The sequence below is a fragment of the Ceratosolen solmsi genome, unplaced genomic scaffold (assembly GCF_000503995.2).
Source record: "Ceratosolen solmsi marchali unplaced genomic scaffold, CerSol_1.0 scaffold15, whole genome shotgun sequence".
Taxonomy (NCBI): Eukaryota; Metazoa; Arthropoda; class Insecta; order Hymenoptera; family Agaonidae; genus Ceratosolen; species Ceratosolen solmsi.
Genome location: NW_011948434.1, coordinates 1,355,704 through 1,373,858, shown reverse-complemented (window position 1 = coordinate 1,373,858; position 18,155 = coordinate 1,355,704). Strand labels below are relative to the sequence as shown.

At 21.7% G+C, this 18,155-nt stretch overlaps 5 protein-coding genes across 6 annotated transcripts; 4 read left to right on the top strand and 1 right to left on the bottom strand.

Annotated features, from left to right (window-relative positions):
- Nucleotides 1–2,041: 2,041 nt before the first annotated feature.
- LOC105364726 (enoyl-CoA delta isomerase 2, mitochondrial) lies at nucleotides 2,042–3,608 on the top strand. Its single transcript, XM_011502737.1, has 6 exons — nucleotides 2,042–2,421; nucleotides 2,560–2,723; nucleotides 2,796–2,916; nucleotides 2,989–3,078; nucleotides 3,147–3,287; nucleotides 3,453–3,608. Exons 1-6 carry the CDS (start codon nucleotides 2,320–2,322, stop codon nucleotides 3,606–3,608), a joined length of 774 nt encoding a protein of 257 aa, XP_011501039.1. The 5' UTR covers nucleotides 2,042–2,319.
- A 131-nt stretch (nucleotides 3,609–3,739) lies between these two features.
- Nucleotides 3,740–7,540, bottom strand: LOC105364847 (DNA repair and recombination protein RAD54B). The gene is made up of 12 exons (XM_011502877.1): nucleotides 7,306–7,540; nucleotides 7,185–7,212; nucleotides 7,023–7,113; nucleotides 6,844–6,936; nucleotides 6,455–6,581; nucleotides 5,747–6,321; nucleotides 4,805–5,549; nucleotides 4,479–4,638; nucleotides 4,282–4,408; nucleotides 3,954–4,184; nucleotides 3,795–3,867; nucleotides 3,740–3,744 (listed from the first exon to the last, which is right to left on the bottom strand). Exons 1-12 carry the CDS (start codon nucleotides 7,538–7,540, stop codon nucleotides 3,740–3,742), a joined length of 2,490 nt encoding a protein of 829 aa, XP_011501179.1.
- Nucleotides 7,541–8,187: 647 nt separating this feature from the next.
- LOC105364725 (40S ribosomal protein S10) lies at nucleotides 8,188–9,131 on the top strand. The gene is made up of 2 exons (XM_011502736.1): nucleotides 8,188–8,341; nucleotides 8,779–9,131. The coding sequence occupies exons 1-2, from the start codon at nucleotides 8,198–8,200 to the stop codon at nucleotides 9,106–9,108; spliced, it is 474 nt and encodes a 157-aa protein (XP_011501038.1). The 5' UTR covers nucleotides 8,188–8,197; the 3' UTR covers nucleotides 9,109–9,131.
- Nucleotides 9,132–13,320: 4,189 nt separating this feature from the next.
- LOC105364724 (uncharacterized) lies at nucleotides 13,321–14,128 on the top strand. Its single transcript, XM_011502735.1, has one exon. It carries the CDS (start codon nucleotides 13,324–13,326, stop codon nucleotides 14,056–14,058), a length of 735 nt encoding a protein of 244 aa, XP_011501037.1. The 5' UTR covers nucleotides 13,321–13,323; the 3' UTR covers nucleotides 14,059–14,128.
- Nucleotides 14,129–14,841: 713 nt separating this feature from the next.
- Nucleotides 14,842–17,624, top strand: LOC105364723 (E3 ubiquitin-protein ligase RNF14). Of its 2 annotated transcripts, none has more exons than XM_011502732.1 (5): nucleotides 14,842–15,042; nucleotides 15,399–16,283; nucleotides 16,354–16,579; nucleotides 16,700–16,872; nucleotides 17,335–17,624. In XM_011502732.1, the coding sequence occupies exons 2-5, from the start codon at nucleotides 15,402–15,404 to the stop codon at nucleotides 17,587–17,589; spliced, it is 1,536 nt and encodes a 511-aa protein (XP_011501034.1). In that variant the 5' UTR covers nucleotides 14,842–15,042; nucleotides 15,399–15,401; the 3' UTR covers nucleotides 17,590–17,624. The 2 variants fall into 2 exon arrangements, with proteins under 2 accessions (XP_011501034.1, XP_011501033.1); XM_011502731.1 differs by having other exon boundaries at nucleotides 14,843–15,042; nucleotides 15,396–16,283.
- The last annotated feature ends 531 nt before the right edge of the window (nucleotides 17,625–18,155 follow it).

The following is an 18,155-nucleotide window of genomic DNA, read 5'->3' as shown; positions in this document are numbered from 1 at the left end:
ATGTTTATGTCCTAAGAGAATTTCATAAAAGTAATTAAAATTGTTCGTTATTAAAAACTTGTTTGTGATGAACACATTTTATAGTTAAATTAAAACACAATAAGTAAAATAAAAACACAACAGTTAAAATCTTTTTTAAATTTACAATTGTATGTTATATTAATTGTATATTAATTAATATGATTTTGAATTTAATATAACTAATAATTTTATAACTTTTATTGTTTATTTTAAAACCTTAAACATATAGTAATTTATTTATTATAACTTGGAAATTCTAAAGGAACTATTGTTATATATTATTTAAGATATTATAATATGAAATAAGAAAATAATAAAAAAGATCTTGTAAATTATTCAATCAAAACTTTTTAAAATAATTTTTACAATTATAAAGTGCTTTTGAATATACATGAAATTTAAAAAATAAACATGGTATAATTTAATTATTTCATAAATAATTTATCGATCGTATTTTATTTAAAATTACAAATAACGTTTTAATTTATTTATATTATTTTATCTGAAATTTTTCTTTAAGCTCGAGAAAACTATTTATCATGCAAATTAGAAATTTTTAGAAAACATTAAATGAAACTTTGACGACTTTTTTTTAATTAAACTATTTTTAAGTATTCTTAGTTATCAAATAATGCTAAATTAATTTTGCTTTTGACCAAAATTATTTAATTTGTTTTTTAATATAAATTATCCAATTATCCTTAATAATTTATTTATAATAAAACTGTAATAATATGAAAATCGTAAAATAATTAATAATATAAAAATAACCATAATTAAAAATTAGCTTAGAAAAAAAAAATTTATAAAATTACTTTATCTGTTAAACGTATTTTTATTTTTGAATAATAAAAGTATAAAAATTTTAAATAATAATTAATATTCTTTTAATTGTACTGGCTTTCTTTCATTTTATAATTTTGAAGATTTTAATATGATTGAACTCTTATTAAACATTTTTTATTTTACAACCCAGTGTGTTGTTTTATTGTTATGTATATTCTATTTCATTATAATTCTGAAAAACATAATTATAAAAATGTGCATAATGAATATTAAATACAATAATTTAATATAGGATTGTTTTCTTAAAAATTAAGGCAACTACATTTGCAAAATAATATAAGCATTATATTAACAAACATTTATAAATATCGAGTATAGTCAAACATATGCTGTATGACTAAAGTCGGTATATATTTAATGTACATTAAAATCAAATTAGAAATAAAAATTCACTAGAAATAATCCTATCTACCTATTTAAATTGATTTTTAGAAATTAATGAAAAACTATAAATTAATTGAATTAGAAAATTCAGACTGTACAGGTATTACAATTTTACAAAACTACAGATTTTTACAACCATTCTAATGTTTAAACATTAAAAAAAAATATAGTCTAAAGATTTTATAATACCTATATATTTGAATAATTATTGTTGTATACAATTCGTATTGAACTTAACATTATATCGAAGTACCTGAAAATACATTTAAATTTTGTAATATACAACAGAATAATAAACATTTTTTTCTAATTCTAAATATTAATAATATTTTTACTTTTCTTCCAACATTAACAGCGTATTTTATATAATTAAATTGTTATTTTAAAGTAAATTTTTGTAAATATAATACAAATCTAATACTAAGAATGACTCCGGTTCAGTCTAATTAGGTCAATCAATTAATCAGTCGATCATTCAAGCAATTGCCCCTTCAAATCATTTTATTGCCTTTGACTGCCCCGGAAACGTTAACTAAAAAATATCAGATAAATGAGCACAACCCTTCATGACCTTATGTACGATTTTCAATTTCCCTTGCATTTACATATTTTGCCAATATCCGAAGAGCAAATCTATCGACTTCTACTACTTTGACCGCGTTGTTCGATCTTAAAGCTATGCTTAAAATGTTTATCTCCTTTCCATTTATGTGCCACTACGTGAAGTTTGAATTCAACATAGTTAGAAATATCAAACATCGTAGAGATCAAACATTGAACATGCATGGAAGATAAATCTAAATTAGACACAATTTTGGTGATTTAGTAAAATAGTCATCAACAAAAATCTTTTTTTTAATCCAATATTATCATGAATATTTAACATTAACTTTCGATTCATTATATTTTGCTGTCTAAAGTCACAATCATACAAATATGTAGATTATAATACCCAATTTAAATCAGTCGCTGTGCTAAGTCATCAAGCATAAGATAAGCTGCACGTCATCACATAACCTGAATTATACTGTAATATTTGCAAAGTAATTATTGAAGTAAACTTAGATAATGGTAAATAAACAGAAATCACTGATTATAACAAATATTGAGAATGGAATGCAACAAATTGTTTTCAATAGGCCAGAAAAAAAAAATGCTTTCATAAGTCAAGTAAGAAAATTTAACTCATTTATTATTAATAATATATATAATTTATATGAAAATGTTTATATTAATCTGTAATTAATTTTATAAACTAAATATTGATATATAAATAATATAATTAAAATTAATTATATTATTATAAAGATGTATAAAGATATCATAAAAATATTAAATGAATCTGCAAACAATGATGCTGTTACTACAGTTGTGATAACAGGTAATGGAGATTTTTATAGCAGCGGCAATGATTTTCTCAGCTATACTAAAAATAAAAATATTAATGCAGACAATGAAATAAATATAATCCAGTATGTAATTTTTCCTTAACAAAGTATCTATTTATTGAAATAACTATAATACATATTAATTTAACTTTTAAGACAATTTGTTGAATCACTTATATTGTATCCAAAACTTTTAATTGCTGTTGTTAATGGACCAGCTATCGGAATTGCAGCTACTACTTTAGCACTTTTTGATATTGTGTATGCAACAAATACAGTAAATAAAGTTTTATTAACGTTTAAGTAGATATTACATGTCCAAATATATTGAATAATTCTTTTTTAACAGGCTTATTTTATGACTCCATTTTGTAAATTAGGATTATCCCCAGAGGGTTGCTCAACATATACATTCCCAAGAATTTTTGGACCATCTAAGGTATGTATAATTATAAATTTTAAATAATTATTATACATATTTAACAAATAAAAAATTATAATTTAAAGGCAGGAGAAATATTGTATTTTGGAGAAAAATTAAGTGCAAAAGAAGCGTTACGATTTGGATTTGTTTCTAAAATTTACAAATCAAACACAGCAAATGAAATATGGACATATTTAAAGAATATTTCTTCATTTTCTAAAGAGGTATTATTTTTTAAAAGTAACTAAATTAAATATTGTAAATACTATAAAAAATAGCTAAAATTAGTCGTAATTTATTACATATTAATTTATTGACCATGAAAATTAATTAAAAATATATCTTGAAGTACATAAATACTAAAAAATTATCCATATTTATCATTTCAGAGTTTAATAATAACAAAACGACTACTTACTCAATGGAATAAAAATCCACTTATAGAAGTAAACAAGCAAGAGCTAATTGAACTCAAACAATTATTTAATAATCCAAATTCCATTGATCATGTTATGAAGTATATAATAAAAAAAAGTAAATTGTAAAATGATTTATTAGAATGAATAGAAAAGTATTATGAGATCAAATTTAGTCAAAAATATAAATTCAAAATATAATTGTAATATAAATAAAAAATTACATTATAAAAGGGCAAGTCGTCATTTTTTAAATAAAATTATGAAGAAAAGATGTTAAAAATAAAATTGTTTTCATTATTATTATCATTTATACATTATTTAATTTTTTTATTGTATTTTTAAAAATAAAACTAATATGCTCTTGAACTTCTTGTAACATCAGCTCCTAGAATAAATTATTTTACTTATAAATTAATGTATTTAGTAGACTATAATAAGATTGGTAGATAAAAAAATATTTTTATTTGATACCTTCATTAAATCAAATGATATAGGTGGCTTATAATGCTGCCAATCAAGAAGATGATTAATAGTTGTTTGTTGTTCAGACTTCTTTGTTACAAAATTAAATTGAAAATCTCTTGAATACTTTAAACTAGAGTTCTTATCGATTTTATATGGTATGTCACCACAACCTTTACAGGAACATTCCATTAAATCATGTGTAACTGATAATGTTTTACTATCTAATGAAAATAAATTCTTAAAAAAAATTATATTAATTCCAATTCTATTTAACCAATTAATATTAATTTAAAGCTATATTTGTATTATAAAATTAATATAAATTACTTCAAACCTTTAATTCATCTATTGAAATCTTTACAGATGCAATGTGATTGGCATCAATTACAGCTTCACTCAATCTAGTTTTACTAATTTGTCTTTGATATATTTTTTCCTCAATAGTACCAGTTGTTAATAGCCTTCAAAAATATAATTAAATAAATTTTATATTTAAATTATAATATTTTTAGTTAAATAAATATACTTTACCTATAAATATAAACTGATCGTTTTTGACCATCTCGCCAGATACGTGCCATAGCTTGAATATCATTTGCTGGATTCCAATCAGAATCAAATAAAATTAATCTTGATGCTCCAATTAAATTTAAGCCAATTCCACCAGCTTTTGCACTAAGCAAAAATATACCTAGAAATAAAATATATAAAATAAAACACCTAATATAACTTTTATAAATTTCTTTTTTCTTTTCATATAAAAATTATTTTGGTAAATAATAATGATTCATCAATAATATTATAATTTTATAAAGTGAAGATTCTTGAATAATTAAGAAATTAATAAAAAAACTTACGATGATAATTATCCTTTGAATTAAATTGTTCAATGATTTTTGTTCGTGATGTCAAAGCTGTGCTTCCATCTAATCTATAAAATTGTAGTCCTTCTATATAGCAAATTTTTTCTAAAAAATCTAAAGTCTGTGTAAAATATGATACTAAAACCAATTTTTCTTCTGTTATTTTTAAGGCTTCAAAAATTGCCTGTACTATCTTCATTTTACTTGAATATGAAAAAGAAGTATTTGTTTTAAATAAATTAGTTGGAATTGAAGACATTATTTCATCCAAAACATTACTTTTTTCATTAGTAAAAAAACAAGGATGATTACATACTTTTTTTAAAGCAATGATAACATTTAAAGACATTGTACTTCTACCCATAGTAGTTCTATTAAACCAATAATCAGTTATTAATTTATATAAACAAATTTGTTCATGAGTTGGTCGACAAAATATTACAACTTCATGTTTTTGAGGCAAATATTTATTAATTAAATTGTTTGTGCGCCTGAGAATAAATGTTTTGGATTTTTCAAATAATTCTTTGGCCCTTTCTTGTCCTAGTAACATTTTCTCTTCAACAGTAGTGTAATGAGATGTAACAATTATCTGTTCATAATAACTTTTGTATTCGCTGTAGTTGCCAAAAATACCTGGATTTACAAAATTTGCTATGGTATAAAACTCTTGCAAGTCATTTTGTACAGGTGTACCTGTTATCAAAATTCGTCTTTTACAGTTTAATTGATTGAGTAACTAAAAATTAATTAAAAATCTTATACATATATATATATATATACACAAATTAGAAAGTAAAAATTATAAATATATCATAAAGTTAAATATAATTTCGTTGAAATATATCTATACATACTTGATATAATAAGTACAAATAAAAATAATAGCCATTCAATTTATTTCTAAAATATTGATTAATTTTACATTTATTTTACCTTCAATGTTTTTACTTCACTATTTTTCAACCTGTGACCTTCATCGCATATCAATAATTCAAAATTTAAATTATTTACTGTGCCTGTATTTCTAACAAACATTTCGTAACTAATAATCATAATAGATGCTCTTGGAATTTTAGTAAAATTTTTAATTGTATTTTTATTTGACACAATATAAGGGGTTATTTTTATTGAGCCTAACCATTGTTTAAATTCTTTATTCCAATTTTCACATAAGGTACTAGGAGCTATAATCAATACTCGCTTTAACACTGGTTTTCCATAAGGTCCCTTTTTTAATAATGTCCATACAAGAGATATACATTGAAGTGTCTTTCCTAAACCCATTTCATCAGCAAGTATTGCACCTTTATAATCAGAATTATTTATTCCCATTATACATTTATATAAAAAAACTATTCCTTCTCGTTGATGTGGTCTTAATACAGAAACTAAACAAGGATCAACACATACTTCGTGTAATTTCCATTCATCATTTTGTTGAAAGCATTTAGCATCAAGTGGCATTTGTGGCATTATAAGGGGTTCGTAATTAAAGTGTAAACTACTTCCTGTTAAAAATTAAATTTAATATATGAAAGTATTCATTATTTTTAAAATACATGTATTCATCATTAAAACTGTAATTATTAATTAAAATTATAAAATTTAATGTAATATACAGTTTTAATTATTCATTAGTACCAGATAGTACAGGAATTTCATTTAATCGTTTTGTCTTCTTTACAGGTGGTTCTACAATTTCATTATTTTCTAAAATAGTAGTCGGTCTGGATTGAACAAAGTCATTGAACAAAGTTAGTTCTACTATCTAAAATTATATAATACATAATTAAAATAATAATATAATATTTGAAAATAAATCTATAATATAGTATATCTGTATAAAATATTTATTATAAAAAATATATATATGTACATATTAATTAATATTTATTTTAAAACAATGATAAAACATAAAAAATTTTATAGCAATTCTAGCTATCTATATTTTATAGCAATCTAATAAATTAACTTTTTAGAAAATTTAAACAAGAAACTTAAAAATTTTAAACTATTATAAGACAGACTACCTCAATTTCTTTTTCTCCTAAATGAAATCTAAATCCTTCTTCAATAGTTTCTGGTTTAACTATTGTTTTTCCAATAAACTTTCCATCAATGTCCTAATTTATTGTTGAAATACAATATTAATTTAAAAATAATAGTTATATTAATATAATAAAGAAAAAATAAAAAAAACCCTTAATACAGCATTCTTTCCAACAATTTCTAATATACCATCGTTATCCCACTTTTTATGCTTTCGTGATGAAATCTTACCTATCAGAACGTTATATATTCTGTAAAAAAAGAATCATTATAATTATTTAATCTTAAAATAAAGTATTTAAAATAATTCAAACATTATTACTTTTTTTCATTTGCATTATTTTTTGGTTTTATACATGTATTAAAATTTGAAAAAAATTGTGATTTTTTTTTAACAATATTTAATTCAATTTCTGTGTTGTTCTTGGTAATATTAACTTTACGCAGATGTTCTGATTCACTGTTATTTTCAAAAAAATTATGAGAACTATTTTCTTGTTCAAATTCATCATTAGAATTAATTTCTTTGGAAGCAGTTTTACAAGTTTCGGTAAATAATTTTAAAACGTCTGGTGTAATTATTAGATGATTTCTTCGTGTTTGTTTTTCATCTGATTTTCCTTTCTGATTATTCAATTCTCGAAATTTAATGCATCCTAACCTATTATTTTTATTCATTTTATGTGAATTCTTAAATACAATAATCAAATATTTAATTCATTATCAATATAATTGATGTTTACTATGAATATAATTATTAAACACTTGTACCAATATATAGACTCAAGTTTTTTATAATTCAAATTGCGATTCAAATTTCGATTAATCGAATGTACATTTAACACTGTGTGCACCTGATTTTTTTCACGGCATACTTCAGAAAACTGGGAACGATTCATTTTCAGTAAGAGAGCAAACCGATATTTTTAAGTATGTCAGTGTTATACAATCGACTATTTTTTAATACATCTTATAATTATTCTTAAAACTTTTGTTTTTATTTTATATATTATATTACTATAAATATCTTAATACAAATAGTACTAGCAATTTTGTAAACTTTCTTTAAAAAATAATGTACATTTGGATCACATTCCTTAATTGTTAATTTTTATATTTAATTTTAATTACATTGCATTATAAATTATAAATTAATTTCAATTTAAAAAGTATTTATTTTTTATTCATAATTCTTTGTTATATATTTTTATCCATATTAAGGTTATAAAAAGTCACAACCTTGAATATGTATACGCTTGCGATATGATAAATTATAAATAATAAATATAAAATAAGTATTTTCTTGACGCAAATAATATATTTAGATTTTTCAGAATGTTGATGCCTCAAAAAAATCGTGTCGCAATTTACGAATATCTTTTTAAAGAAGGTGTAATGGTTGCTAAAAAAGATTACCATGCACCAAAACATCCGGCACTTGAAAATATTCCAAATCTGCAGGTGATTAAGGCGATGCAGGTAAAACATGGTTTTATTTACCTAAATTTATTTATTATCTGTTTTAATAAAAAAAATTCAATATTTATACCATTCATATATGTGACTAAATTCTTTTAACTTTCGTATATAAATTATATAAGGAGTATGAAACTTATACAAAAAGAAAATTTAAATAAATACATTATTTATAAATTTTTTGTTTTTTACAAGATTTAATACTTACAATGAATTAAATAATCTTCACTGGATAAAAAGATAAGTAGATTATAAACCTACTTTTGTTAATTTGAGTATAAAAATATATCTGATTTAAATAGCAACATAATAAAATATAAACAATAATCACTTAAGTAAAAAATTTAATAAGATATTTATTATAGCATGTTGCAAGTTTGTTAAACGTATAAAATAAAATAAAATAAATCAATAAAATAATTAAAATAATGTATTTCTAGTCTTTAAAATCTAGGGGATTTGTTAAAGAACAATTTGCTTGGAGACATTTTTATTGGTATTTAACCAATGATGGTATTGAATACCTGCGTGATTACCTTCATTTACCACCTGAAATTGTGCCAGCAACTCTTAAGAGAAAAAACCCTTCAGAAAATACAAGAGCTAAACCTCCAATGGGTCCCAGAAACGAAACTTCACGACCAGCTGAAGATCGTGCTGGTTATAGACGTGGACCAGGTGGACCCGGAGACAAAAAAGCAGATGTCGGTGCAGGTACTGGTGAATTAGAATTCCGTGGAGGTTTTGGACGTGGAAAAGCTCCTCAATAAATGTACCTTAATATGAAAATTTAGATTTTGTTTTTTATTTACTATTTAGCCCTAATTAACTGAATAAACCTTGATAAAACAAACATCTTTAAAATTAATTTAAATTAATAATCTATTTGCATAAATATTATAAATAATACTGTTTTGAAATTGAAAAGTAGAAAGTTCAATTAAATAATTGAATGTTATAGTATGTATTTTACAATTTAGATGTAAAAAATAAAATGTAAGATTTTTATGATTTTATAATATAGTATTACTATTTCAAAATATTGTATTTAAATACAGCAAATATAACATTGGAATGAAAAGGCAAGCAATAAATCCATTTACAATATAAGTTATTATTAATTTATTAACTTAAATGAAGCCTATCTTGTTACAATTTATCTGTGTAATTTAAATATTAAATAATATATTCAATTATAAATACAATTATGTAAAAAACATACATAATCTAATTAAAACTTATAAAAGTTAGCGACTAATTTTCAATTATATTTTCAATCATTTGATACCAATTTGCAATTATTTTTAAATTTTATATTTTAGTAACAATTCTTAAAATAAGAAATCAGTTTTGCTTTATAAAATTGTAAAGTATTTAATAAACACAATTAAAAAAAAATTTGTTTCTATTTACATTGAACTGCAATCACCTAATATTACATGGAAGAGAATGATTTGAGAGTTTTAATTATTTCAAAAGATTATAATTTTCTCATATAAATATCTTATTCCGATGATCAAAATAGAAACTTTTATTTATTATTTAAAGGATTAAATTTTTTTTACTATAGTACAACATGTTGACAGTATTGACACAGTTATTGTAAATTTGCCTAACACTGTCAATGTAGATAAATCCCTACGTTAAATAGTAAATTATTTGCATTATTTTGCTTACACTGTTATTCTGAAAATATTCATTTCAGTACATATATTATATTATCACAGACTAAATATATATTTGTGCTGTGACTAATTTCATATCTTCATTGATTTAAGTTTATACATATTTTATAAAATTAGATAAGTCAGCTTATAAAAGTATTTTTTCTTTTAAATATTGTTTTGATGATTTTAATACTTGCTATTTTTATTAAATGCTGTAAGTTAAATAAAATAGCATATTGATTTTTTAAATTTTAGTTTAAGTATTAAATGACTGGTTTTATCAAAATGTCTAGGAAATAACAAAATTAAGTGTTTCAAAAATTTATGTATATACTATAATAAATATCGTAAGTTAAAAATAAACTTGTAGTTATTTTGAGAATTTTATGAGAAAATGCATAAGTATACAAAACTTTTATTTATAAAATTTATTACTAAATAATCTATTTAATTTGCAAAATGTGAATTATATTGATATTTTAATTCTGTATGAATACTTTTGATTCAAATTTGTATTTTTGAGAATGAAAACTATTGATCCAAAACAAATTGATTTAATAGAAAAATTCATTAAATTATTGTTACCTATAATCTCTTTTTTTTTTATGAATTGTCATATTGTAATTTTTCTTAGTATTTGATTATTTAGTTATATTCAAAAATTAATTTATAGTAATTTAAAATTTTATAATTTTAACTTTTTGAATATTTAAACAAAAGTTTACCATAAATTACAAGCAATATATATTGAACAAATTAAATCTATTTACATGCTTAAAATCATTTCAACATTTTCTCATAAAAATAGAACCTCAAATTATAATGGATAAATATTTACTACAATTGATGGAAAGACTTTATGTACAATACAATATGCAATCTTTGCATCTATACTTCACCGTTGTATACATAATATTTACAATGGAGAAACTCGAAAATATATCGAGCAATTGTAAAACTAGACCCTGCACTATGCACAACGCAACTTTCCATTTACACAGTGCACCTAAATTTAAAACTAGTTAAAATTATTCTAAAGTCTTCTATCTCAATAATTGCTTCAACCATTGTCACATCTTACAGTATCGCAATTGTTACTCCAAAAAAGGCAATTGCCAATACCACTGTAACAAATAAGAAACACAGTGGCCAAAAATACAAGACTGCATACAGTGCATGGTTTTCTCTCTAAAAAGAATCCAATCAAGTAAAGAACCATGAACATAACATGAGTTTGTAGCAATGCTGGATTGACAGGCTTTGGTATAAGCAATACAGGTATTAGCCATTGTACACAATACATCCTTTTATTTTGTCTATAATGCTGATATTATGTGATGACTTGTAATCAGATTCTTGTAATGTAACTTTTTACTGTGCCTTTTAAAAATAATTAAATACAATTAATAAGTTTTCTACTTTAACTACTTGAAATATAATTAATACATTTAAAAAATTTTTTAAAATTATTAAACAGAATAATCCAAAAAATTTTATATTTTATTTTGATCATTAGATTATCATCTAAAAATATAAGAGAATGATAACCACTACAAGTGTATTTTAATAAATATATTTTTATCAATTGTTAAATGGTTATAATGCAATTACTTTTGAAGAGACTAAAAAAATTGAAATAATTAAAATAAATAAAATGCACAAAATGTGTGTAAGTTAAAAGTGAAAAAACTAATAAAATTTTTTGGTACAAACTTAGATTCCATGAAATTAGTAAGTTCCTCGTTTTTGAAAAGAATGAAAAACAATATTGCTATAATGTCCAAAACCATCAATGTCAATTATAAATTAATTATTTACAAACCTCATTTAAACGTCATAACCTCAATCATCGGTTCATAACATTCTATCAAAATGTACCTTCGGAAAACATGTATTTTTTCTCTCCAACTATTGAAACTTAAAACATGCATTTACCAAAGTATATTAATAATAAAAGTACAATCACCGAATTAATTTTAGCATATACACGGCAGAAAGGTATCCAAAATTTATTCTTAAAATGAAAAGCGTAATAATAAGATATGACTCATATTTCCCAACTGCTCACCCATATGTAAGAAACTCCTGAACATTAAGAATAAGATATTAACACGACAGAAAATTGTGGATAGTGGATTTTTGTAAGGCATGCGCAATTGAAATATAAGGTTATTGGCTGTCAATATATTATTATTATATCCGACGTTAAAAAAGTAATAGCATTACAATATTTTATTTATTTATTCTAATATAAAATAATATAATTAACAGCCATGATTCGAAAATAAAAATACTAATCACATTATTACTGAATTAAACTATGTACAAATGTTTTAATAAAACTAGTAAATATATTTAAATTTATTATAGTAACCAACACAACCTATTAAATATCATTAAATTATATTCAACATTTTCACTGTCCATAAACGGAATAAATTATAATTTCATATTCAAGAAGTAATAAATATTTTATCATTGCGCATGCGACCAAATGGTACTCAAAAATTTATCTTCCTTAACGTGCAATAATTGTTTAATCTGATTTTTTCTCTACTTTCTCACTTTTACTATTTTAGCCTTTTTAAAATTATAATATTTGCGCAATTTATATTTGGCATTATTCATGTAAATTTACCAACAGAGCTCCACCATTTATTATACTCAACTACTTATACGTATGTTGTGCTTTGATAACTTTTCGACAAGGTACGCGATAACCGAGTAACATTTGATATTCAACTTAATTTTGATATTGAATTAATAAAATATATATATTATAATTACTTAATAATTTTCATCGTATACAATATATATTAATATTACAAACTATAGTAAAAACTAATTTATTTTTCTTTATACATTTTATCTTTACAATACATAGCCAATAAATTTAAATTAAATTACTATAATGCATTGAAATAACTTATATTTATTTTACTATTTATATTATATATTTGTTTATAATTAATAAGTATTATAATAATAAATGAGCTTTCTCTTGTCAATATATAAAATAAAATATCAAATCATAAATGAAGTGTTCATCATTGCAGAATCTGTTTAATCTACTACAATAATATGATAATAATTAAGATTATAAAATTATAATGATTAAATAAAAGATTATTAACATTTTCTGAGTTTGTTATATTACGATATTTATACACCTGTGCATATATTAACAAACAAATTGAGTCTTATAGAAATACCTACTTAACCTATTCTTAAAAATATGCAATACTTTTATAATATATATTTAATAATTAAATAAACTCATGTTTATAATAATATTCTATTATTATTTTTAAGATAAATATGAATTCAGGAGAAAATTTTATTTATATTAATAATAATTTTGTGGATCGTCAAAAGCATTTAAACGAGCAACTTGGCATAGCAGAGAAATCATTAAATAAACATAACAATCACAAAGATTCACATGTACCAAGATTGGAGGAATTGTCTATTAAATCACATAAAAAGATTAAAATAAAAGGTTTTCGAGGACGCCAAAGTTTATTTAAACGTCCTGAAGGTCCAGCTCCACGTTCTAAATTTCGAATAATACCAGATTATCGTAAAAATCCAACTAAGTGGACATGTTACAGCTTAGATAATGTGTCTGATATTTCAAATGAAACTAATAGCGAAACTGCTTTCTTATTTTTAAATGAATTAAGACAAAGAAAGCAACATGAACTTAAAAAACAATATAAATTTAAAGAAAAACTAAATGTGAGGTCACAAAACTTAACTCATGATTTAGATAACAATACACCAGACAATAAAAGTATAGAAATAGAAGCAAGATCTATATCAGATAATGAACATAAAAATACTATTTCATTTCGAAAACCACAAATAAAAAAAGAATCATGTAAAGAAGATGATAAACCAGAATTTAGACATAATAAAATTATAATGCCAGAGTATTTAGTTGGAACAAAGAAAATTTCAAAAAAAAAACAAACCAATATTAAATTACAAAAAGTTTTGAAAAATAATGAGATGAGATTGGATCATCTTCAAATGTATGACGATGAAGTATGAAATAAGTATACTCAGTAATATTGTATATAGACAATAATACGACTTAAAAAATATAATTTTATTCTTTAAATACAAGAAATTTTCCTTTTAAGATTTACAAAAGTATAAGCTATGATTTTTTTAATTATAATTATATTATATGTATATATTATCTTAAATAATTAAAAATTTACCAGTTATAGAAATTTTACTAGTTATTAAAAAATTTCTTTGGCAATTCAAATACCTATTCTATAAAATCCATTCATTTATCATTTTTCAACATATTTGACCATATATACTTATATTTATAATAAAAATTGTACATATGATATGTTTTTACAACAATCGTGATGTATTGTGGTTTATTAAATTTTATAATAATATTCAGAGTACTATATTTTGAAAAAAAGTAAATTTTCAATCTGAATAAATAGTAGAATATACAATTAGCATGCTGTAAAGTTAATTGGTTAAACATAATTAGCTTTGAATACTCTGAAAGTTTTTTTTTATTAAATTTAAAAAATGTTAAAATTTATTTTTAAAATAAGATATAAATATTAAAATTAAACACTTAAAATATTATAAATATTCATTCAAATACCTAATCTTTTTTATTTTTGTGATTTAATAAAAAGAATCAATATACATGAATTTTAAGAAAATATAATTTTATAAATTACAGTTATCAATTATTTGAAAAGTATATAATAAAATGGACGACTATGAATATATTTAAATTTTTTTAACTTCCAAACTAATGATTCAAAAATAATAGTTTAAATCGTAACTAAGTACTCTGCAATTGTCATATAAGTACAAACTAAAAAATATAAAAATGGATAAATGAGTTAGACCAAAGTAGATACATAAAACGAACGTAACTCGGGATTATATGAAAATTTGGACATGTTCGTACAGTATAATATACAAATATACTGTTTACCTTCTACTATGGATTCTGCACACACGCGGAATTGACGAATACTTTTTTGTGTAACGGTAAATATTTTTTATTTTTATAATAATTAATGTTTATCATTTTTAATTATAGATTAAGTTTAATATTTATAATATAATAAATTTCTAACCATTTATACATTATCATTAATTTATGAAATATTCGATATTTGGACAAAAATTGGATATTCAACCATATTTAATATGCAATCTCTTATAACACTTCTTCATTGAAATTATTCATAATAAATACAATTAAAAATAATGTATAATTGGTTTTGAAAATATAATTATATTTTTATACGTATAAAATTAATACATTATATAATAAAATTTTTTATATTAATTAATAAAAAATATTTATAAATACTTATGAGCTTGTATCTTTTTATTAGCAGTCAATGGACAGTGAAAAACAAAAAGATGAACTAACTGCTTTAGAAAGTATCTACAATGAAGAAGAATTTTCATATTGTATAAAAGTTGATCAATATGAAATTATCATTAAAATATTTATTAACCTTCATGAAAAATATTTTTTCACATATACAGACAATCAATTGAATAATGAACCTCGAAAAAAAATTAATATTTCATATTTACCACCATTAACGTTATTAATTTTATTACCAGTAAACTATCCATCAACTTCACCACCAAATTTTACTCTTAGATGTTCTTGGTTAAATGTATTTTCAATTTCTAAGCTTTGCAAAGAATTAGATGAATTATGGAAAAATAATACAGGTCAAGAGATTTTGTTTACATGGATTTCTTTTCTACAATCTGAAACTCTTAAATTTTTAAAAATACAAGAGTGTATTAATATTGATAATATTTATAAGTTATACGAAATGACCTTAACGAAAACAAAACTACCACAAGGATTAGTTGATTTTCAAAATTCAATAACTGATGATAAAAAATTTAAGGAAAGTAAATTTAAAGATGGAAGTATTTATGTGAGGGAAAAAATAAAAATAAAAAATAAAGTACATGATCAAAGGGCTGTGCATGATATTTTTATAGGCATAAATCCAGTTCAAATGTTAATTGATTATAATGAGATGCAAAAACAGATCGAATTTAAAAAAAATTTATATTCATGTAAAATATGCTTCACTGATAAATCAGGAGAATATTGTACACAATTTTTACCCTGCACTCACGTTTTTTGTAAAGAATGTATAACTGGTTATTTTGAAGTAAGAATTAAAGAAGGTACTGTGCAAAATATTCTTTGTCCTAAAGAAAATTGTAAATCTGAAGTTAGTCCTGGTCAAGTAAGATTAATATTTAATTATATAAACAAAACATTTGTATATCTTTTTTATTAATGTTTTTTTATTTTAGATTAAAGATTTAGTGTCAACTGAATTATTTTCAAAATATGATTCTATATTATTAAATATTACATTGGATACAATGACAGATATTATTTATTGTCCACGTAAAAGTTGTCAATATCCAGTGAGTCAAGAACCAAATGAAATAATGGCGAATTGTCCTATTTGCCAATATGTTTTTTGCATTTTTTGTAAAGCTGTATATCATGGTATTGCACCATGTAAAATTACAAGTAAAACTTTAATCTATATCAATATTATTAATCTGACTTCATCATTATTTCTTTTTTAATATAAAACATAAATCATAAATAATAATTATTAGAAATTTAATTATTTTTTAATATCGGTAGTTGAAAAACAAAATCTTGCTAAAGAGTATCAAGAAGCTTCAAATGAAAAGAAATCTGAATTAGAACAACGTTATGGTAAAAAGCAATTACAAATGCTTGTTGAAAATAGTATGACTGAAAATTGGATTCATACAAATAGTCAAAAGTGTCCCCATTGTAATACAGCAATAGAGGTACATTAATTATATTAATCTAAATTTATATCGTATATTTATAAAGAATGTGGTAAGTAAATGTTATATTTTAAATATTTAGAAAATAAATTAACAATGCATATTAATATCAACTGAATTTTCCAAATAAAAAATGAGTTAACAATTTAATATTTAAATATATATATAATTATTAGCACAAATACTAAATAAATATTTTGATGATAAATACTCAGCTTTCAAAATTTCATTATATATAAGGATATAACTATAAATATACAAATGATTTTTTAGAATTTTTTATATTCATACTATTCAAATTGTTTATTATTTATAATACTGAAAAAATACTTTAAAAACTGCATTTACTTTATAATTTTTTAAATTATTTAAATACAAATGATCCATGAATCGTAATGATTAAACAATAATAAAAACACTACATCAATATTTTAAACTAAAATTTTATACATTATTTCATAGAAGTCTGATGGATGTAATAAAATGACATGTTGGAAATGCAATACATTCTTTTGTTGGATATGTAATGTACAATTAAATCGTGGAGACCCATATATTCATTATCGTGATCCACATTCCAAGTGCTTTAATATGTTATATCATGGTTTAATAATTAATGAAAATGATGAAGAGGAGTTTGAAAATGACGAGTATTATTTTGATGATGAAGATAATGGTAATGGAGATGAAGATATGATTTTTGTTCTTGATTATTAGTTATGTTTTTTTTTTAATTCAATTCAATTAATGATTATAATTGTTGTTTTATTAAAGATAAACTTATTAAATTTATAGTTTACTTTTAATAATAAATTGTTGTAAATAAAAATATTTTTGTTGTTTTATAAATAAACTTACAAGCTTAAACATCAAATATAATAGTTGTTAAATAGTATAATCAAATTTTTATATTCATTATAAATAAATTTAATACATTTATAAACAAAAATTGTTTATTATTTTGCTAATTTGAAAATTATTGCAATTACAATCGAAATTATATATTATACAAAATTAATTAATTATACAAAAAAAAATTATATTTATTTGATTATATATTTTAAATTATTTTTATTAAAATATTTTTGATTTTCAAATAATTAAATCTTCAATGAAACGTTCATCTATTTATAATTTTACATAGTGATGTAATATTTATGAAGATTACTAATGTAATTAAAATTTAATCTCATCAATAAAAATAATCAAAAATATATTTTACAGAATTGCATTGAACTTAAATTTGAAGAAAAAAAATTTCTTATTAACAATCAATATTTCAT

Bases quoted from the DNA above. Each gene is read 5' to 3' on its own strand.
- LOC105364725 (XM_011502736.1), top strand. From the start codon at position 8,198: ATGTTGATGCCTCAAAAAAATCGTGTCGCAATTTACGAATATCTTTTT. The intron at 8,342-8,778 runs GTAAAACATGGT...ATGTATTTCTAG, and splicing joins AGGTGATTAAGGCGATGCAG to TCTTTAAAATCTAGGGGATT.
- LOC105364724 (XM_011502735.1), top strand. From the start codon at position 13,324: ATGAATTCAGGAGAAAATTTTATTTATATTAATAATAATTTTGTGGAT.
- LOC105364723 (XM_011502732.1), top strand. From the start codon at position 15,402: ATGGACAGTGAAAAACAAAAAGATGAACTAACTGCTTTAGAAAGTATC. The intron at 16,284-16,353 runs GTAAGATTAATA...TTTTTATTTTAG, and splicing joins CTGAAGTTAGTCCTGGTCAA to ATTAAAGATTTAGTGTCAAC. The intron at 16,873-17,334 runs GTACATTAATTA...ATTATTTCATAG, and splicing joins ATTGTAATACAGCAATAGAG to AAGTCTGATGGATGTAATAA.
- LOC105364847 (XM_011502877.1), bottom strand. From the start codon at position 7,540: ATGAATAAAAATAATAGGTTAGGATGCATTAAATTTCGAGAATTGAAT. The intron at 7,114-7,184 runs GTAATAATGTTT...CTTTTTTTACAG, and splicing joins AATAATGCAAATGAAAAAAA to AATATATAACGTTCTGATAG. The intron at 6,322-6,454 runs GTACTAATGAAT...AATTTTTAACAG, and splicing joins TGAAATTCCTGTACTATCTG to GAAGTAGTTTACACTTTAAT.
- LOC105364726 (XM_011502737.1), top strand. From the start codon at position 2,320: ATGGTAAATAAACAGAAATCACTGATTATAACAAATATTGAGAATGGA. The intron at 2,724-2,795 runs GTATGTAATTTT...TTAACTTTTAAG, and splicing joins AATGAAATAAATATAATCCA to ACAATTTGTTGAATCACTTA. The intron at 3,288-3,452 runs GTATTATTTTTT...TTATCATTTCAG, and splicing joins TTTCTTCATTTTCTAAAGAG to AGTTTAATAATAACAAAACG.